The sequence below is a fragment of the Syzygium oleosum genome, unplaced genomic scaffold, assembly GCF_021117445.2.
Source record: "Syzygium oleosum isolate NSW1041296 unplaced genomic scaffold, Sole_v2.1 Sole_v2.03, whole genome shotgun sequence".
NCBI lineage: Eukaryota > Viridiplantae > Streptophyta > Magnoliopsida > Myrtales > Myrtaceae > Syzygium > Syzygium oleosum.
The window spans coordinates 3440175-3462789 of NW_026607487.1; the positions used below are offsets into that span (position 1 = coordinate 3440175).

General features: G+C 36.9%; 2 protein-coding genes across 5 annotated transcripts; one reads left to right on the top strand and one right to left on the bottom strand.

Moving 5' to 3' along the window:
* Positions 1-1198: 1198 nt before the first annotated feature.
* LOC115690989 (cyclin-H1-1) lies at positions 1199-6424 on the bottom strand. Of its 4 annotated transcripts, none has more exons than XM_030617518.2 (14): positions 6290-6424; positions 5873-5923; positions 5223-5295; positions 4966-5081; positions 4796-4869; positions 4239-4359; positions 4090-4158; positions 3926-3967; positions 2647-2715; positions 2122-2180; positions 1886-1970; positions 1624-1712; positions 1451-1534; positions 1199-1310 (listed from the first exon to the last, which is right to left on the bottom strand). In XM_030617518.2, the coding sequence occupies exons 1-13, from the start codon at positions 6347-6349 to the stop codon at positions 1480-1482; spliced, it is 963 nt and encodes a 320-aa protein (XP_030473378.1). In that variant the 5' UTR covers positions 6350-6424; the 3' UTR covers positions 1199-1310; positions 1451-1479. The 4 variants fall into 4 exon arrangements, with proteins under 4 accessions (XP_030473378.1, XP_056166125.1, XP_056166127.1 ...); XM_056310150.1 differs by lacking the exon at positions 6290-6424 and adding an exon at positions 6044-6227; XM_056310152.1 differs by lacking the exon at positions 6290-6424 and adding an exon at positions 6016-6218.
* A 10792-nt stretch (positions 6425-17216) lies between these two features.
* LOC115690990 ((-)-germacrene D synthase-like) lies at positions 17217-21107 on the top strand. The gene is made up of 7 exons (XM_030617519.2): positions 17217-17357; positions 18670-18958; positions 19132-19507; positions 19740-19958; positions 20049-20187; positions 20273-20521; positions 20605-21107. Exons 1-7 carry the CDS (start codon positions 17217-17219, stop codon positions 20896-20898), a joined length of 1707 nt encoding a protein of 568 aa, XP_030473379.1. The 3' UTR covers positions 20899-21107.
* Positions 21108-22615: the final 1508 nt, after the last annotated feature.

A 22615-nucleotide genomic window follows, 5' to 3' on the forward strand; every position in this document is an offset into this window, starting at 1 on the left:
ATTAAAAGAAACAGGGTAGGCAACATATTTCCATTTTGTTTCTTGGTCATTGAATTCTATTTGAATTCATTGAAGCAGATAGAAACTACCCAAATTTCATGAAAGCTACTTATTTGAAGCATGGCAAGTCAAAGGATCAATAGAACACGGGTACAACAAAATATAAGTATAGGGCACTGCTACAATAATGAGATTTGGTTTTCTGTCATATGCTTGCAACATCTTTCAAAGGAGCAATACTGGCCACACACCAAAAATTTGGGTTTTCTTATTATGTTAAGAAAAACTTTAAATGTGGGGTTAGAGGAGTCAAAAATGACTTATTTATAGGGACCTCCGTGATCTGTCCGTTTGATATATAATAACGGCGAACTTTACGCACGCGTTTTTTATTTTAACGTGGCAATGCCCATATGACCTGTACTCCTAATTCCCTCTGGTGATCCCAAGATTTAGATAAAAACCAAGACATCCTGGTGATCTCGAGATTTAGATAAAAACCAAGATGAAGCCCAGGTTTTCATATTATGTTAAGAAAAACTTTAAATGGGTGGTTAGATGAGCAGAAAATGACTTATCTAAATGGTTTTGCGTATTTCCAACATTAAAAAATGGTAGTAATTAGAAATCAATCCAAAATTTAGGGTTTATATAGGGTAATGTAGTCTATCCATCAAGATATGTAGCTTACTCTTTGGTAAATAGAATAAAAAGAACCCGTAACTCACTCTCTTTCATCCCTTCGAGAAGGCAAGTCAATCCACCATCTGATTTCCTGCTGTGGAACGAAATGCTAAAACTGGAGGTAACATCCTTGTGATATAATTTCAGTAAATAAGAGAAAAGTCGGTAAAGATATAAATTCCTGAATAACTTCCCAGGAACTTATAATTCGGGACGCCCCTCGTAACAAAATTATGGTCCAGTACAGAGGACAATTCTAATCGGCACAATTTTCATCCTCTAGCCCAAAGTCACGCATACGTGACTGCCTCGTCCAGCAGATTTACAATCACGGATAAACACAACATATTTACAATCACGGATAAACACAACATACGCAAAAGTAGTTTATGTAAATTCTCAACTTCACCGATCAGCAGTACTCCTAAATCAATTGCATTTCAACAGCTGTTTCCAGCTGCGAATAAACCCTGCTAGATGCCAATTTCTTCTGTCACGTCCATACTGTGGAATATTTTCCGTGATGCAAAACATGCTTTGAAGAGTGAGTTCAGCACCCACGGTCGCAGTAGATGCATATTTTGACGAGTGTGGCACTAATGACAATACGTCAGCTGTGCAGACACCTGCAAAAAATCAACGACTAGTTTCTTAAGAACAACTTGAAGCATTTCTGAGAAAAAGTCTAAAACAGGATAAACCAAGCAATCAGAACAGTTTGAATGGAAAAAATGAGAGCAGTACACAACAGATACATATGACATACTGTTAAGCAAGAGACGACCCATCTTGCATCTAATCTGCACTCTGCTTGGATTTGTGCTTTGATTTCTTGTCTCGTTTCTTACTACTGCAAAGCATCAATCTCATAAGTTTCACATGCCAATTGTCATAGATAATAAAAAAAAAAATCACAAGAAAAAGGTTTGAAGGAATTACTCATCATGTGAACTAAGGCCCCAACAAGATCTCAGCTTCCTGTTAATGTGTTTCATATCCTTCTCAGAAGGGAATTTATATGTCCTAACCTTTATTCAGTCAGCAGCAAGAAGAAAAAATTAGAAATTTTATCAATACCTAAAACTTGGTCCACATGACTTGCATGTCAAGTAGAATTGCAATTGCAAGACCAGTTATGCTTTTACTGGAGATAAAGCTGGATCAAATTTTGAGATAAATGCGAGGAAACTTGAGTATTTACCGAGGAATCTATGGCATTCAGATGTTCAATGAGCTCTGTGCTGCTGTGGATTGAATTTTGGCGTACGAGCATGTTCTCTAGGTATCTGAAAAGAGGCATAAGTTTCAATTGGCCCAATCATCATTACAACTAAGGTACCAAGAGAAGCAGAACAACTGGCTACCCCAATGTAGAAATGAGTATGGCAACAGTAATTCTTGTTGTTGGTTTCATTAAAAAAATTGAGTAGCTCTTACCTCTCATAGTCAAGAACTCTATGCACCTCATTAGCACGACGCAAAGCCGCCAATGCCAGCTGCACCAGAAAACAAAAAAGAGCCATTAAGCATATGACATGCGAGCTCAGCTAGACCATCAAAGTATGGTGAAATTCTAAAGGATCCATTCAGCGAGGTAGGGGCCAAGATCTCTGGAACCACTCAACAGTTAAAGTTTCCAAACGCATCCACTATTATCGGTATTGTAGCCAACATTTTTAAAGGTTACACAATTGCTACTGCACCAAATTTCTCTGTTGCCCAGATACCCATTAAACACGTTGAAGCATCTGACATGAGTTTAACTCCTTTTTATTTGGAGAACTCTATGCTCCTCATATGGAGCTTATAAACCTCATGGGAAATTATTCAAAAATTGAAAGCAAGTTGCCGGGTGATACGTTTTAAATTTAGAAAGCATATCTAAAAATTGGCTCATGAACCAAGTAAAAGTAGAACTGTAAGAAATGGAGCACAAAAAACTATCTAAAATGCAAGAAGTACCTGTCCAGGAGGAAAGAGAAGTGGTGCATCAGTAAGCATACTTTTGTCTACTTCCTCTTTTGCAGTTTCCTGGAAATGATCAAGAACCATAAAGCAGATAATTAGAGTAACATAAGGATGATATGAGCAGTCTATTTCCAAAAGTACACAGATAATATGCAGCAGTAAGATAAATAAGCCGAAGACTTGAATATGAAGCAGTAACAAAAAAATGAAACAATTGACTTAATATACTGTTCAACGAATATTCTACAATGCTTGGGTCAGAGGCTATCATGTACATAAGGCACAAGCCATGTAATAACACTATTTCAAGTTCATCAAAAGCATGCATATTTCTGAGCACGAATGTCCCCCAGCGGTATGGCGAAATGCCAGATGTCGGCTCAACCCACCTTCTTATTGTAGCCTTTAACCTCAATTTCCTTCCAAGGGTGATGCTTCTCTAAATTCAAGCAACTAAGTTGATGCATATGGGGTGCTTCTGTTTTTACTTCCCACATGTTGTACCCACAACTAAGGTTCCCACTCAGTTAGATCTGTTAAGAAGTTATAAGTTTATCAAGGTAGATATACAGTTCCATAAGGTGCAAAAGATTGGTCTTGCCCATACACGAATATAACAGCGCAACAATTTAGCATTTCTCAATGGCATGTTCATCTACAAGCAGATACGCTCAATTGAACAATGGTTCAAGGAAATGACCCAATTTGTTTTCCGCAACAAATCTTAATTTCACCTAATTTTCCATCCAAATGAATTATTCAACTGTCTCCCTCACTGTTAGCTATACATTGGATTTAATTTGCAGATAGACGGAAGTCTCTAGACAAGGAATATAGTCAGAAGTTGAAATGAAGGAAACTGGAAATGTACTTGTCAAATAGGTTAAAAAATATTTAACTTCTTTATTGTCATCTCTTGTCAAGTCATTTCAAAAGGATACAATATGAGCAATGCGGCCTCAATTTTAAATCGCAGGCAGTCTCTGGAGATAGAAAGTAAGCTGAGCCTTGAGACCAGCTGCCTCATTAAGCAGACAATTAATAATTCCACAAGTCTCGACCTCTCAAACTCTCACTGTCAGTGTAATACAGTGTTTTGAGGAAGGATATTATAGGAAGCCTACAGCTACTCAATAATGCTAAGCAAACTATGAGAGCTACATAAAATGCATTTGAAAACAATCTGAGGATACGCAACTCACACACTCATTCCAAAGTAAGACAAGTCTAGAAGCTAAAGATATCTGGAGGGTACAGAGAATACAGAAATCACCTTTAGCAATTGAAGCTGGTCATCATCTGCATGGCAGAAATCCTGCAGCACTAACATTATTAAGGGAAAGGAAGCGACACGTAGCATAATAGCAGTTATAACATTATTCCAACAAATATGTCAATGTTATTCAGGGATATGATGAAGAGATAAAAAAAAATTACCCCAACATCATCTGTGAAACCTTCAATTGAGCGATATGGCGCATATACAATAAGATCAAACTCTAAACTCTGCAAAAGATGCACTGAGTTAAAAATAAGTAAAAGAAAAGAATAGAAGAGATGATACAATTGAGGAGGCATAACCATGCCTGAAGAACTAGCATCTCGTTATTGAGAATGACTTGATGATCCTGTGAGATTCCCTTACCAAGCTCCTCTGCAGATACATGATTTTCTTCTATTTTACAGGCTGTATATATGCAGGTTAAGCTGTGCATACAGAGGCACTTATTTCAGTTCCAAGATCATAAGATTTTCCAGTAAACGGTCACAATGAGCTCAAAAGAAGAAAAGGACAATGAGAATGAATATTGAAGCTACAGATTCCGCAGAAAACTTGAAAGGGCAACTGGACTGAACATGGCAGTGTGTAATTAGCAAGTCCAAATAGGGATTTACATAACATCTGTATACAATAGGCAACTCGATCTAACACATGCACAGAAACATTCATGCAAAAGGCAACTGGACTGAACATGGCAGTGAGTAATTAGCAAGTCCAATAGGGATTCATATAAAATCTGTATACAATAGGCAACTCGATCTAACACATGCACAAAAACATACATGCAAATAATTTCCAGATGCAATCAATTACCATAGCCATAATTTCAGATAGAATTAAATCGGCATCATTGAATCTTACATGATGTCCTTTGGGTGATGTTCCATGACCGACCACTGTAGATAGAACCTTTTGAAGTATATGAGAGCTGTTGCCTGCCAAAGCAAAATCCAAAATCCAAGTAAAAATTTTACTCTGTAATTACATCAATGTTAGCTGTTATCGTGATACTGCACATAAGGAGACCATACCTGAATTTTATGTGGAAAGTAAAAGGCTCCACAAACTTCTCGAAGTTTATTTTCATAGAACATCCTCAAAAACTGTTCTTCCTCAATGTTAAGTGCTTTTGGACGGGAATGCTTGTCTGTTGAGAGTAGAATAAATTAGGCAGTAGAAAAATTGTTGGATTCAAATCACTATGGGAGAGAATGCAATGAGTGGCTAAACAATTTCCACCAGGAAAACATCTGAAAGAGTTACAGCTCTGCAAAAGAAAAGGAATTACCATTCGAATTAACTTGAGCCTCGCGGTATAACAACGATCCATCGACATCTACTTCCATGCGTGTCGCTCCATACTTCACATCATATCAGCAAATTTTCATCACTAAACAATACAATTAAAGGTTTCATCCTTCATATTTGAAGGGACTCGAAACAATTGAAAAAGCCAGAGAAAACATGACAATGAGATGATGATGAGACCTCTATGGCATCCAATCCGTAATAACCCACTCAACAACAAGAAGAATCTCACTGTAGTTCAGTATTATCAATCGAGATTCAAGACCAATTGCTTGATGAGCTTAACTCAAAAGAACATGGGCAAGTTTCTGAGCTAGAGGCCAGGTAACAAAGAATGTCCCCGTTCAAGCACTCTCTTCTTTCATACTTAACCAAGAAGGAAATGACTCCTTTTGCTTCCCTGGAAGCAATTTGCACAAGATTTCTGAACAATTTCTCATAAGCAAAGAAAAGCAGTCACAAATCCAACACCGGCCAACCTCCCGTGCACTTCGCACGGCGCTCTTCTAGGATCGAGCGGAGACCAACGAAACATCAAACCTAACGAATCGAAAACCGCACGAGCAAAAGCTGCGGAGCGACGCGCGGGTCGACAGAAGGCCCGAAGACGACATAAGAAGAAACCCGAACCTTCTCGAGAGTTTCTATCGCTCTCTGATTAGCAGCCTTGTACTTTTCAGCCTGCACCAGCACAAAGCAGAAACCAATTTACTCACTCACCCAAGAAAAAAAAACCAACAAGGCCAGCACAAGATAGGACCCGGAAATTTCACATCCACCAAGCACAACGAACGACCACACCAAATCACGGAATTCCCACAAGCTCATCAGCAGACTGCACAAGCCTATATTCGACAAAGGCGCTGAGAAGCACGCAGGCGATTTCGCAGCATGAAATTCATTCAGCCCCTTCAAATCGATCGCTTCAAGCAAGCATCAATCAACAGTAGAACCAGCATTTCTGGGCAACCGAACGGGAGTCTACAGCCGAGAATTTCTTCCAGATTGTTTGGGTTCTCGAATTGAGAAGATGCGAAGAGGATTTACCAGATCATGAGGAGTGAATATCCACTTGGCTCGGTGGGTCGAGGTCTGGAAATCCGCCATTGCAGAGCACGACGAACCTCGTTACCTTTGAGGCTTTTAGAGATAGAGAGAGAGAGCGCGTGTGAAAATCCAAAACCCGCTTCTCCCTTGCTCAGCTGATTAATACTTAAAAAAAAAATTTTAATACCACGAATAATTCTAAACCTAACGTAGCAGATAAATTTACCTCAAATATTTATAATAAATTTACTTTTTATTAAATTAAATTAATATCACGAAAAATCAAAAATTGATAAATCTGTGACAAAGGGCAAAATCCTAAATTGGTACGCTTGTCAACCGTCTCATATCATCCAACTCAGTAATTTGACGATAAAATTTAAAGAAAATTAATAGAGGAAAAATTTATCAAGTCTATTGGAATTGGCTCTGTATCAATGGAACATAACGAATTGACGCGGTATATTCATATCATAACATATGAACAAACAGTAAGAATTTAGGGTTTTTTTGTGGTTTTATTGCTTTTTCCCTTGATTGAGGCTTAGGCTGCGCATGACAACGATTCTGTGCCCGGGAACAGATTCTGGTCAAAAATGATTCTTTTTGATTCTGTGCCCGGAATTGATTCTGAGCATTTTAAGGCGTTTGTTTAACGGCCCAAAATTCCATCCCTGGAATAGAAAAAGAACATAAATGCGTTTGGTAACGCTACAAAATTTCTTTTTATTAATAATATTTTTAAATATTTTAATATTTCTTTCTTTTTTTTCTTTTCTTTTTTTCTTTTCCTCCTTCTTGGCCATAGCCTGCTCGCCGGCCATGACCGTAAAATATTTTTTTATTAATAATATTTTTATTAAAAGTATTTTTTTTTTTTTTTTGCATGGCTCAGTCGCGTAGCCATGACCGTAAAATATTTTTTTATTAATAATATTTTTATTAATATATTTTTATTTTTTGGCCATGGTCGGTTTAGGCCATGGCCGGTAAAATAATTTTTTTATTAATAATATTTTTTTATTAAAATATTTTTATTTTGTTTGGCCATGGCCTGGTCGCCGGCCATGGCTCGTAAAATATTTTTTTTATTAAAATATTTTTATTAAAAATATATATTTTTCTTTTTTTTGGCCATGGCCTGATCGCCGGCCATGGCCTGTAAAATATTTTTTTTATTAATAAATTTTTTTATTAAAATATTTTATTAAAAATATACATTTTTATTTTTTTGGGCCATGGCCTGGTCGCCGGCCATGGCCGATAAAGTATTTTTTTTATTAATAATATTTTTTATTAAAATATTTTTATTTTTTTTGGCCAAGGCCTGGTCGCCGGCCATGGCTCGTAAAATATTTTTTTTATTAAAATATTTTTATTAAAAATATATTTTTTTCTTTTTTTTGGCCATGGCCTGATCGCCGGCCATGGCCTGTAAAATATTTTTTTTATTAATAATTTTTTTTATTAAAATATTTTTATTAAAAATATACATTTTTATTTTTTTTGGCCATGGCCTGGTCGCTGGCCATGGCCGGTAAAATAATTTTTTTATTAATAATATTTTTTATTAAAATATTTTTATTAAAAATATATATTTTTTCTTTTTTTGCCATGGCCTGATCACCGGCCATGGCAGGTAAAATATTTTTTTTATTAAAATTTTTTTATTAAAAATATATATTTTTCTTTTTTATGGCCATGGCCTGGTCGTTGGCCATGGCCGGTAAAATATTTTTTATTAATAATATATTTTATTAAAATATTTTATTCTCGTTAGATCCGGCAAGGGCGGTCCTCGGGCCGGACATTAGAAGCTAAATTAAAAACCAAGAAAAGGAAGAAGAAAAAAAAATTGATTCTCAAAATTGTTCCCAGAATCAAGAAGCTACTTTTTTTTTATTCGATTCTCGTTTCCAAAATCGATTAGGAACAATTTTTGACAAAATTGTGCCTAATCAAAAAATTAAACAAACGCATTTCTGTTCCCAAACTGATTCTGGGAACAAAAGAACAGAATCAAACACTGTTTGGCAAGTTGTCATGCGCAGCCTTAGAAACGTTTCGATCTCGCTGAACTGCCGATTCGACCCGGAAAGAACCGATAGACATGATAACGGGCTCTGGCCCAAACAAATACTGATGTGCCTTTTGGGCTTCCGGTTTGGGCCCATAAAAGCCCATTGACAACAACTTCTTCTTTTTTCTGGGTCGAAAAGCCCATTAACAACTTGACCAAATTTGTTTTGATGGGGTTGCGCTTTGGTAGGAGCTGGCGTGCGCTGGCACAGCCAAAGTAATTCCCTCGTAGAATCTGTTCGTTTGGTTGGATAGGGCCTTGACATAAAGCTCCTCTGGTAAACGTTTCGATTTTTTTTTTTGGTCGAAACCGTTTCGATTAATCCGGCATCTTTTTTCGCATGCCAGAGGAACTTTATATATTGTTAAAGTCGAAGCTGAGAGAATATATCAGCTCCCGTATTATGACATGGTACTCGACAATATTTTGCCACCGTGACCTAATAATCTTACCAGATACCGATTCGTTAGTCTATAGTCCCATATGTTTGCTTTCAGATAATAGCTTAAGTCAAGATTTGAACTTCTTCAAATGCTAGATGAAATGAAAATTACGTATATAAATGAATTTAGCTGAAAACTCCTCATGAACTCCTCGTTCACATTCACAAAAAAAGTGTCTATGAAGTAGGCCAATGACAAACTTGTGGTACAGAGCTCCTCTTGCATCTACGTGCAACAACCGTCAATTTGATCATGGTAAAGAGAATGCCGGTCTCATTCTAATTGACAAGAGATTTGAGAACCCAGCCTTAAGGAAATAAATGTGACGTGAGCTCCCGGAAGTTTTGTGAGTTATGCATTTCACGAAGCTAGAGCACGATCATTTTAGCCGCAGTTCAATGGATGAAGAAACTCTATGTTGAACTTGAGAGGCGCGGCTCTGATACAACTTGTGGAATACAAAGTGGACACTCACTCACAATATACACTCTCTTTTATTATTATAAGGACATTCAAGACACTCACGTCTCACACTACACACGTCACTCTGTGTCACTCCTAGACCTATCAAAATGGATTTTAAACCCATATATGACCCAGTTAAAAAATAAATTGATCATATATGAATCACTCTAATTTTAAAGGGCATATTTTAAATATGTTATAAAGTGTAAGGCCTAAAACAAAGGGGTTTAATGGATCGAGTGTGGTTACCATTTCCAACCCATTTCTCTCTTTAGCCTTATAAACACATTTTTTCTTAATATCGAAATTTTAATTTTTCTTTTCTTTTCCCTTCTTCTTCGGCCGGTCACCGTGGACGGCAACCTTTTTCAATCATTTACACAGCTCATGGACGGATCATGTGAGATTGAGGATTCACATGGGGACGATGAATAGTCGGGCGGCACAGCTCTTCGTTAATGTCCTTCCATGGAGCAGCGACCACTTGCTTACAGAGTTCCTCCTTAGCCTCTTCCTCTGCAGCTCTGATTTGCTCCATGAACACTCCACTAAAGATCCGACAGGACTTCTCTCTTGCTCAAACTGTAAACAAATTTCTCGTGGAAATTATTTTTTTCTTCACCTATTGATAAATTCTATCGGACAAAATTTAGATAAGTTAATGTTGTTCACTAGTATAGCTTTTATATACCTTGTGTCCGACGATGTCATCCATGAGCCGACCGACTACTGCTAAAACTTTTACCATCTTTTGTTATGATATCTCCAATTTCCGGAATCGATGTCCGGAATAGCAATTCAAGACCAGCGGTTGCTAATGCTATGGGCATGTACTCCTCCATCGTCGGTACGCGATTTTGGTGAAACCTTTTGGCTTTGGCAAAGTACGCTTTCACTTGATTTTTCATTTGTGGGTAAAGCTACGTCAATATTCGAGTTTTAATGTATTTGATGGAGCTGGATATATGACGGTCTCTCATCCTTATCTAAAACTCCGACTTTTTGTTGCATGTGGACAGAGTAAACATTGCATTCGATTGATGTAACGTTCAATGGCTTATCACTTCTTTTGGAAAGGAGAGGCGGTATGATTGTCCTTTTCTGGTCATTTCTTAGCCAATTTTCACCATACAAATCAGGAAGTGTCTTGTAGCACGTTAGCATGTACCTTTGCAATCCACCTTTGGAAATCGACGTATCAATTGAGTTCAAGTTTTGATTGAATAAGAATAAAGTAATTTAGAATTGGTAAACCGAGAAAAGCATCCGTGTGCCGATTGTACCTTTCAATTGCTTCCGTGAAGAATTTTAGTTTTTCCGATGCGCAATGCACATCAGAGGTGTCGTCGATAATGGTAAAAACGCCAACCACTTCGCATTAGAAATTCTCCAAAGTCAACTTCCTCCCCAATTGCAATACTCAGCCCTTTACATGTATCAAGCAGAGTAATAAGACTTTAGTTAATTAGGTGACTGACCACTTTACGGGTGTTAGGAGTGGTGAGTGATTGCTCTATTTAATTTTTGCTCTTGGGGTTCGAAATTCAAAATACATCAGTTAAAGCAAGCATCCATTACAATAGGACGAATCTAAATCGCATGTCGCATAAACAATTGATACAAACACTAGCCCTAACCGAAAAAAGAGAAGAATAAGCAAAAGATTATCCCGACAATGTCGGTTGGGTTGAGCAGTGACATGGTATGGAACTCGTGGAACGAACTCTTAACTAGAGCCAAGTTGAGTTATGTATGATTTATTACCGAAAATATGACTCAAGAAGAAGAAGACAAAAGCAAAATTTAGCTAATTCGATCTTTGGAAAGGATCCAAAAAATGGCCGATCTAATTTAGGAGGCGTCAGTCGGATGATGGAAGGATTCAAACGTCAGGACTAGAAACAGCATGAAGGATAATCTTTAGAAAAGTAATAGAAAAGTAACATCACGATCGGATGATGGAAGAGACGATGGGACATGATGCGCGTGCAACGGGGTGGGTGAATTGAGAAGTTCCGTGGAATTGAGAGAGTCTATAGTAAAATAAAACATAACAAAAAAGAATTCTTCTGTTTGTTTTCTGATCACCAACTCGTAAGGGTGACTGGCTCCACAATGGATAAGTTCCGGTCCGGGAACCGCACCGGTCGACCTTAGAACTGGTTTGGAACCAAACCAGCCGATTCTAGGCCGATTTTAGACCGGTTCTAGGGTTGACTTGGAAACGGACCTAACTTTTGTCATATAAACCTCTTATTTAATTGCTATATCATATGTATTATTTTTGCAAAAGTTCTCAAGTTGGACATCATCTACTTATTTTGGAGCGTTCGACTTCATTATTTTTTATAAAATTCTCAATTGTAATTCTCAGCACATGTACATATAACAAGTAGAGCAATAGACTTTAGGTGACTGACCAGTTTACGGGCATTAGGAGTGATGGGTGACTTTTTTCTTTAATTTTTGCTCTTGGAGTTTGAAATTTGAAAATATGACTCGACAAGAAGAAGAACAAGAAATTGGCTAATTCAATCTTGGGTTAATATTACGAAAAATCTCAAATTAGTACAATTATAATAAATTTATCCTAAATTAATTTTTCAACTATAAAAAAACCCCAAATTGGTACACCTGTGATGTGATAAATTTACTTTCAATTTGTTTCCATTAAATTTTATTGTCAAATTGTTTTGTTAAATGACCATGGCAGTTGACTGATGTATCAGTTTTATGTTTTACCCTTCATTTGTCACGGGTCTACTAATTTGTGATTTTTTGTGATATTAATTCAATTTAACGAAAACTAACGGAGGGTAAATTCGTCACAAATGTATCAGTTTAGGGTTTTTAATGGTCAAAATATTAATTTGGAGTAAATTTATCATATATATATCAGTTTAAAGTTTCTGATGATAAAAAAATTAATTTAAAATAAAATTATCACAAGTAAATCGATTTGAAATTTTTCGTTATATTAACCTTTCAATCTTTTGAAAGGACAGAGTTAATTTGGGAGGCGTCAGTCGGATAATGGAAGGATTCAAAGGTCACAACTAGGAACAGCATGAAGTATAATCTTTAGAAAAGTAACATCACAATCGGATGATGGAAGAGATGATGGGACACGATGCGTGTGGAATGGGGTGGGTGAATTGAGAAGTTTCGTGATACGGAAGTATAAAACATAACACCGATTGATTCTTTTGTTTGTTTTCTAATCACCAACTTAAAAGGGTGAGCAGCTTCACAATGGATAAGTTCCAGATTAGAAGCCTAGAACCAACATTGCAGGAGCCGGTTTGTAGTTGTAACAAAGAAAAAGGCATTAAAAGTCCATAACAGTCCCCTCTCACTGCCCATTCTTTATTTGTGTTTCATGGTTTCGTTTTATAAGCCCTTTTCTTGAAGATGCAAGATTATTGTGGGTGGATCCAGCCATCACAACCCCCTTTGTCATAGGTTTAGTCAGTTCGATTTCTTGATGGGAGTAAGGAATGAATATAACTCAACAATAGAGTGTCACCTTAACGTGGTGAAAGTCATCACTAGTACTGATAATTGATACTGGCAAATTTTTTTCATTCAAGATTTGACATTTTCAAACTCTGTCTATAACTCACTATAGGCTTGAGAATTTTCGCAATGGGTGAAAGCCTGACGAAGCAATGCCGCGTGGAGGTAGAAGGCTCATGGGTCGTGAACTTTCTATCTAATGATCTAGGACTACGTCCTAGACACGAAGAATAAAATCGACAATAGTGAAATTTTATAGTAAGAGGAAAATCCGTCTCTAGAGTAACTTTTATTTGTTGAGTGACGGCCCTTCCAATTGGCACCGTTTTCTTGCACGCTCATCGTAAAATATTTCTAAATCCCAATACACCCAATGCCATAATGGTCGATAATATCGAAATCTGATGAATTAGCTCGGGTCGGCTCTTTCCAAAAGGCGTGAATGCAAATACAAAAAAAAACATCTCCTGGATAAGCTTCCGGGTGGTCTTCTTTATTGCAAAGTCAACTTCCCCTCTAAATTTATTACTCAGTTCATGTACATATAACGAGTAGAGTATCAGACTTTTTTTCTAAAATGGACTCTTCCCCCCTCAAAAGTGTACTGCGTTGCAGCGGAAATGCCATGAATCCATGCACCCAACAAATGTATGAAATGTTTTACGACTACAAGTTCCGAAATAACTTCCACATGCACCATCGTCCTCGCGAATTATTCCAAGTCAGGAACAACAAAGCATGATAAAAACACCTTTTCGCAGAGGAATGGGGCCATTGAATCGACCTCGGACACAATCGAAGGTTAAATTTTTGCTCTCTGCACGTTAGACCCAATTGAGAAAACAGAGCAGAGCCTCTTCTTGCAGAATGAATAGTGGAGAAGCAATCACGAACATGCATCAGCTCTGACAGTCCGCACCACAGTCAGGTCAAATTCTTAGAGAGCTGTCCTATTTCCATGGCCGCATTCATGAGCTATTCAACTTCTCTGTACTATACATGAATAACAAGGTATATCATTCAGACTTTGAAATTACATGATATTTAGAGACTCATCCCGAAATAGAAACTACACGAGGAAGAACGTGTTTTGATAAAATAAACTTTTATCGATAAGGTTTCGGACACTGAAAGAAAAGTCTCTACAATCTACTGTTCTTTATATATATAAAATATGATTGATCTTTTTGAGTAAGAGACGGAATGGCAGTGCTTATCTTCTTGTTTTATCAGCTGTGTGACATCAATCTAAAGGCGTCATAAACTCGCGTGCATTATTTTATGCTTACTGATCTGCAATAATGTACAAATTGACTATAGCCAATGAGCTGGTGAAGACTCCGGATCTGAATTACTGTAATAAACTAAGACTGGTAGCTGACATGGTAAAATCAAATGATATTTGGAGACTCATCACGAAAATAGAAACTACATGGGGAAGAACATGTTTTGATAAAATAAACTATTCAGTTTTCTGTTCCATACCTGCTTGACCTTTCCGACATAGTTGTAAGAATAATTGTAGCCTCATGATATATTATAATGGTTTATTAATTATTTTTGGTACACTTGTGACAAAAAATCCTAAACTAGTATACCGGTGACAAATTTACCCTAAAACTAATTTTTTGATCACCAAAAACCCCAAACTGGTACACCTGTGACAAATTTATGCTAAACTAATTTTTTGACCACTATAACTCCCAAACTGGTATATTTGTGACAAATTTACCCTACATTAAATTGGATTAATACCACGAAATACATCAAACTGGTACACATGTGACAAACGGAGGGTAAAATTCTAAACTGGTACACCCATCAACTGCTATGTGTCATCTAATTCAAAAATTTGACGGTAAAATTTAACGAAAACTAGCAGAGGGTAAAATTGTCACGGGTGTATCAGTTTGGGATTTTTGATGATTAAAAAATTAATTTTGGGTAAATTTGTCATAAATATACCAATTTTGGATTTTTTGTGGTATTATTCTTTGATGTTGAATTTCCTCATTATTGGTTACATTAGCGCTAGCAGTTAGTGTCAAGGCATGGTTTAAGATCTCGTGATTTTTTCGATTATTAAAATATATATGGTTTTGTCAATGTTCTCCCATTAAGAATCATTAAAGATATATACATCGAATTGATTAATACAAGTACTTGCTTAATGAATCGCATGTAAATTATTGTTTGGATTTAGTGCTCTTTGTGTATATATTTTTCATGTTATATAGCACGTTAATTGTTTTGCTATATGTATTCATATATTCATATATGAATTGACATGTATATTCTTAAGGCATCGTAATGTATAATTTGATTCTCATACCTTTATGATGATTTTATCACCAAAGTGATTAAAGCTTAACATTTAGAGATAATCAAATGGTGAAACAATTATTGTGTATTACAATTTAAAATTTTAATTATGAATGGTTTGTTAATCACCAAAGTGGCCGAACCTTATGGTCTCTTGAATTTTTTAAATTATATAATATTTCATTTGATTACCCATGATTAATTGATGCTGTGACTGAAATTGATATATTACATATGGTGTCATGGGTATATTGGAGTTAATTTATTATAAAAACTCAGGGATTCACCCAAAGATTAATCAATTTCTTATAATTTATGAACGTCGTAGTTGGTAATTCATACATCTTGTTAGATTTGTTTGTATATCCAAAGATAACAAATAAATTTTAATGAGGTGTATTTATAATTACCAAATAAAAGTTAGTAGCATCGTTATGATTTAATGTATATTGTAGGATCACTCAAAGGAGACCTATGATGTACATGTATTGTTTAATTTGAATAAGATTATGTGATATTCTCAAAGCATTAATGTATAACTGTTGTCTTGCACATTTAAAGTATCTGTACCCGTCTCTCTTCATTCGCATGCTTCATATATTCCTTTATTAAATGGAATGAATTTCTCTAATTAGAGTGAACAAGTCCAATTTCACTTAGGTGTTCTAAATCTTGATTTAGCACTTCAAGTTGAATAACCGGTTGCTATTATCAATGAAAGTAGCGATAATGAAAAGTCTTTCCATAAAACTTGTGATATTTCTTGTTTTCTATTTAGTATACATGATGGAAATAGATGAATGTTTAACAGGAGAGTCTCTAACAAAGACATTATAGTTGGACTGTTACGATATTTCTCATTTATGGATAATGTTAAGTAGAGAACTATAATTGTAGTACATGAAAGGGACTGTGTCGATTAATGACATCCAACCGTTATGACTTGCATTTGTTTTCTTTACTCAATTGTGATTATTATGTGATAGCTATTTTAAGAAAGGTTTTAGCACAATGTTATTGTGCACATTATGGCATTTATTAAACTATGAAAGAAAGGTCAAACGGAACAAGTGGGAGAATGTAAGAATAATTGTAGCCCACATGATATTATTAATGGTTTAATAATTATTTAAAAGCTAGAAAAAATTTTAGCTATGAAAAGTTGCAATTTTTACAAAGATAGCATATGAGAAATTGCGACTTTTATAAATATAAAATATGAGAAGTTGCAACTTTTATAAAGGTAGAATATTCTATGTACTTTGATGGAAGACACTTATTTAAGGCACCTATCGATAGCTTATAAAAGGAGTCTAGTCCTCTCTCCACCTACATAGACAACGAAAGTTGTATTATATCCTCCATCAGATAATATACGTTAAGAAAAAGTGGGTTAAGGGAGAGAAATCGGATTTCTTCGTTACTCTCATTTCTGCAACAATCCCTTTACCAAAGTATTGCTATGGATAAAAATATGTTTCTTCATCCCTCTTGTCGTGAATAAATCATGAAGATTGAAGATGCTTTGATCTTGAATTTTCACATTATCGATTAAAGTATCGCTAACATAAATACCCATCCATAACGTTTGGACACTCACTGAAAAGTCTCCACCCGCTGGTGTTCTTCATCTACATAATATGTTTTTGTCCTTTGAGAAAGAGACGAAACGGCAGTGCTTGTCTTCTTGTTTTGTCAGCTGTGTGGCATCAATCTATATGTAGATACCCTAAACTCGAGTACATTATTATATGCTTACTGATCTACAATTAAGTACGAATTGGATTGACAATACCCAACGAGGTTTAAGACTCCGGATCTGAATTACTATAATAAACCAAGACCGGTAGCTGACTTGACAAAATTAAATGATATTTCGAGACTCATCACCAAATAGAAACTACACCGGAAAGAACGCATTTTGATGAAACAAACCATTGCGTTTTCTATTCTATACCCGCTCGACCTTTCCAACATGGGACTCTATGGCCTATAAATACCCATCCATAACGTTTGGACACTCACGGAAAAGTCTCTACCCTCTAGTGTTCTTCATCTATATTTGTTCAGACACCTAAATCTAGAAATTAGCTAAAAAGAAATGTCTCTTCAGATTTCAGCAATCCCATCTTCTCATCCCTATGAAGGAACAGGCCACGCGATCGAACGTCGGTCGGCGGGTTATCATCCGAGCATATGGGGTGATTACTTCGTTCGATATGCTTCTCCCTCCACCTCAGTGGTTAGTGGTTTTTCTCCTTCGATTTTCTCCGCCGTCAGACAGTAAGGCCTGGAAGCTGTCCGGCCATCATAAACCTACTCATGCTCCTGTGGCACCTCGTCGGAGAACATCTACTCTCTCTTTCTCTGCACGCGCGCATAAGTGTTGTTTCCATTTTCTTCTACAAGAATTTATTGCAGGACTTGTGTCCCGTCCACATGCCACCACATCAATGCCAAGTGTTTGATAAAGCAACAAGAAATTGATCACGTTGTGTATCTTTGTGTAGTCGCTTACGGGTTTATGATGACTCTCGTTCGAACATAACATTTGTAATTTTAGTCCGAAGCACTCTTAAAGCTTCACCGACCACAAAATGTCCTCCGTTCCAAGAAACGTCACAATATGGCATTTAACTCCCTCCTGTCATATGGTCGTGGTTCCCATGGGAGGAATTACCAAAAAGCTCTTAAACCTATTGTATTTGTGCCAATTATGTCCTAAACTTTTCAATTTGATCAATTTAGTCATAATCCTTTTGATAATTTGCCAATGTAGTCCATCCGGCAAATTTTGATGTTATATTGATGACATAGACACCGGCTGTCCTACGTGGCACGGTCGATACTAACGTGAATTTTTTTAAAAAGAATTTATTGAGTTTTTTTATTAATATCTTTCTTTTCTGTTTTTATTATTAGGGGCGGCCAGGAGGCTGTCAGCCACTAGGTAAGGGCTCCCTCGCTAGCAGCATGGCCCTCACGCACATCTGGGTGAGGGCTAAACTCTCATCATGACTAGTAAGGACTTGCAGCCTTCGCCTATCCCGTGCGAGGGCAGCAAGCCCTTGCCTAGTGGCTAGCGGGGGCCGTGACCCTCATTAGCTGCCAACGGGGGTCGCTAAGCCTTGGCCGGTGGCCGACGGCCCCCTACCGAACCTTAACAATGAAAAGAAAAGAAAAGATAAAGGAAAAGAAGACAAGAAAGAAAATGAAATAAAGAAATTGAAAAATTAAAATAACTTTCCACATCAGCGTCGACTGTGCCACGTAAGATGGCTGGCGTTCAAGTCATATTCCGATCAAAATTAGTCGAATGGACTATATTGGCAAATTGTCAAAAGGTTTAGAACTAAATTAGCTAAATTAAAAAGTTTATGACTAAATTGACACAAGATACGTATCTCATGGGTCTAAATCTTGCATGTCATGTGAATACAATTGAAATACCTAGATAGGATACACACACGGGGTCATCAAAATCAAGTTTATTTTGTTCAAAATGCGTATCTCATGCTTGCTTTTATTAGAAATAGCGGATGATATATTTGCAGGAGTTCAAATTCCTTGGAAGAGTGGAGGAAAAAACTGAGGAGCTGAAAGGAAAGGTGAGAAAAATGCTGACTAATGTCGTGGGTAAGCCTTCACAGATGCTTCACTTGATTGATCAGATCCAGCGCTTGGGAATTGACTACCATTTTGAACGTGACATTGATGAGCAATTAGAACAAATTCGCAAAAGTTACTTCCGACTTGATCATGGAGATTTTAGGGGAGACGACCTTCACATGGTTGCTCTTATTTTTCGATTGTTGCGACAACAAGGTTACAATATTTCATCGGGTAAGTCTTCAATGTAGTGAACCAATCCGGTAAGATACCCATAAAAGTCCTTCAATTGCCCTATCGAATTTTAGGAGAAACAAGTTAAAGAAAATCTGAACAATTAACCAGGCGTATTACCTTATTAATTTCTTGTCGATTACATCTTTTTCCCATGTTGGTTGGTCGCGCAGAGGTCTTTAACAAATTTAAGGATAGTGAAGGGAACTTCAAGGAATCGCTCGTAAGCGATGTGCGCGGATTGCTTAGCCTATATGAAGCTTGCCATTTAAGATGTCATGGTGATTCTATCTTGGAAGAAGCACTTCCTTTTGCTATAACTCACCTTGAATCAGTCAATGAAAGCAAAGTGAGCACTAGTCTTGTGAAACAAGTGACTCATGCCCTAGAGCAGCCACTTCGCAAGGGGTTGCCGAGGCTCGAGGCGAGGTGTTATATTCCACTCTACCAAGAAGAGCCTTCACATGATGAAGTCTTGCTCGCTTTGGCTAACCTAGATTTCAACTTACTGCAAGAGCAACACCAGAAGGAACTCGGCAACGTTACAAGGTTCAATAACTTCATGTGATAGCATAATCTAAATTTAGCTTCTAGATTGTGTTTTAACCATGCCCAAACTATCGATTTTTCTTGTTGTTTCAAAGGTTTACTAGTCTAGTTTCAATTTACCCTTCTAAATAGTGCTTTTTTAAAGTCCTTTACAAGTGAAAAAGGAGTTTAAACTATGCGAAGTCATTGGGCTAAAGTATTTCCAATACCGCTCATGTTTGTTTAATCATAGGTGGTGGAAGGATATAGATGTTCCAAGGAAGTTCCCATTTGCTAGAGACAGGATTGTGGAGTTGTTCTTCTGGATCTCTGGCATTTATTTTGAGCCGGAGTTCGCCGTGGCCAGAGATATACTAACCAAAGTGATCGCCTTGACTTCCATTCTTGACGATATCTACGACGTCTATGGCACATTAGAAGAACTTGTACTCATCACTGAAGCAATCCAGAAGTACTTAATCCATATTCTCTTTCTCAAACTTCTGAATTTAATCAATTTTGTATAGAGTCAAGTGTGTCATTTTTTAGGCCTCGAATTTAGGTGGGATGTTGATGCCATGGATGGACTACCAGAGTATATGCAAGCTTATTACAAGGAGCTTCTCCATCTCTATGAAGAAATTGGGAATAGATTGGCCAAAAAAGGAAGATCGTACCGCCTCGTCTATGCAAAAGAAGCCGTGAGCATCATTGGTACACTTTACATGCATCAAACGCACTCTTTACTTCGAAATCCAACATTCTTGTTTATGTGTAATTTCTTAGATGAAGAAGCAAGCACGAGCATTCTTTCAAGAAGCCAAATGGTTCCATACCAACTACACTCCAACATTGGAGGAGTACATGCCCCTTCAACTAATAACGACTGGCTATGGAATGTTGGCGACTACATCACTTTTGGGAATGGGCGATGTGGTCACAAAACATGCCTTTGAATGGTCGCTTGGTGGCTGTAAGATTGTGAAGGCCGCAGAAACCATCTGTAGGCTCATGGATGACATTGCGTCTCACCACGTATAATAAAAACAAAAAATAATCTCTTAAAATTAGATCAACCACCACCTAATCTAATAACACCAATGTTGTTTGACATGCAGTTTGAGCAAAAGAGGGGGCACCTAGTATCTGCAGTGGAGTTGCTCATGAAAGAACACGGTATCTCGGAGCAAGAAGCTGAGAAGGAACTTCAGAAACGAGTTATTGATGCCTGGAAGGACACCAATGAAGAGTTTCTTCGTCCAACCGCGGTCCCAACCCCGATTCTCACACGAAGTCTCAATCTCTCGCGGGCGATGGATGTGTTATACAGTGATGGAGATAACTACACCCATTCGGGAACCAAGCTCAAAGGTTATGTGACATCGCTCTTCGTGTGCCCCTTGCCATTGTGAAGTATGGACCAAATGTCGGCACACCAATTCGGTTATTGAAAATCAATAGGCTATCGATTATGCCTTTGAACTCCTATTTTTTCCTTGGATGTATGGGGGAGACTATCCTTACTAGTATGTACTTTCAGCTTGATCTGCATGATAAAACTCATAAATAAACGATGCATGTCGGTATGGTGTTGTTAAGTTTGCAAGTCTAGTGTATAATGTACTTGTAATATTTCGATAATTCATGAAGAAAGCATAAATAAATAAACATCTTTTGTAAACTTGATTCTCCATTTCCTTGTTGTATGTACTCTCATCTGGCAATAATAAGTTTGAGATAAATCCGGAAAAAAAAGAAAAAAAGGTGCAATTCTTAAGATTTTCGGAGCTTTTATTGTGTGGTAGGGCCATCACTTGATCCGCTGGCCATGGTCAACCACATTGTATGGTAGAACTTTACTGTTCCGTGTCTAAAAATATATTTTTTTCTGAGCTGTTAAATTTCAATAAGCTCGGAAGTGTCAAAAAAACTATTTGTAAAGAAAATTACCTATGTTACTTCTTTTACAAGTAACGTGTAGGTGACTTGCCAACACGTTTACAAAATTACCAATTTTTTATGATAATTTGCAAATTAACAATTTTTGTACTACTTTATCCACTTATATTTGCATAACGTACCAATGCTTCGAATTTTCTAACTTTTACATGAGATTGCAAACCTAAATTATAATAGTTTACCAACTTTTGTCAAATTATTTACTAACTGATCTAGGGTACCAAACTTTCATTTGAGTTACTTACCAACATTCGATTTTTTACCAACTTATTTATTGAGTTACTTACCGATAATTTATTTGTTTTTCTTAATTTGCCAACATTTTAAAGAAGTTGCAAAATTAAAAGTGCAAACAAAACAAAAGCAATTTGAGCAATAGATAAATGTACAAAGAAAACCTAACAAAAAAAGATTTACATGGTTTGTCGGCATGTTTACTCCGTGGAGAGATAGTGTAAAGGATAGTTGCGCTATAATCGATAAAGATGAGATTATAATTGCTCAATCACACTCACTACGAGTGTTTCCCTACCCCGTTACACTGGAATAAGCTCCACAATAATTAAATATGAAAATCTCCCACGACGGGTTTCTCTTGATTTTCTGTAAAAGCTCTCTCTAAGTTAGACTTGACCTAACGAGCGAAAATGTTCGAATCCCATCCTTTATATTCGGTGTTGTGAACATTCAAACGTCTGACGTCCAAAGTCTTCTTGGAAATCTTCGTTTTCCAAGTCCGACGCCTGGCCAATATTGGCTGGACATCCGATCTTGAATACGATATTCCAAACACGGCATTTCCAACCCACAATACCCTCCAAACTTTGGTGTTTCATTCCGGGTGTCGCCACATGATTTAGGACGACGGAAATGTCTCTTTTCATGCGCTCCGAAATATTTCGCTTGCTCTAGGTGTTCTTGAATCCAATTCAAGTCGGTTCCAAACTAAATGGGGTCTAATTCGAACCACATTCAACAGTTATTAATTTATTTTCAAATATGTAACAAGTTAGAGCTAACCGGGAAAAAGGCAGAGGAAGGCCAAATTGTCAAGGATGTGTTAAGAAAAAAAAAAGTAAAGGTGGATCTAGATTTATATAAAGAAAAAACGGTCATGAAGTTTCGGTGCAACCGTTCGGCTTATCACTAAAATTTTAATATTATAATTCA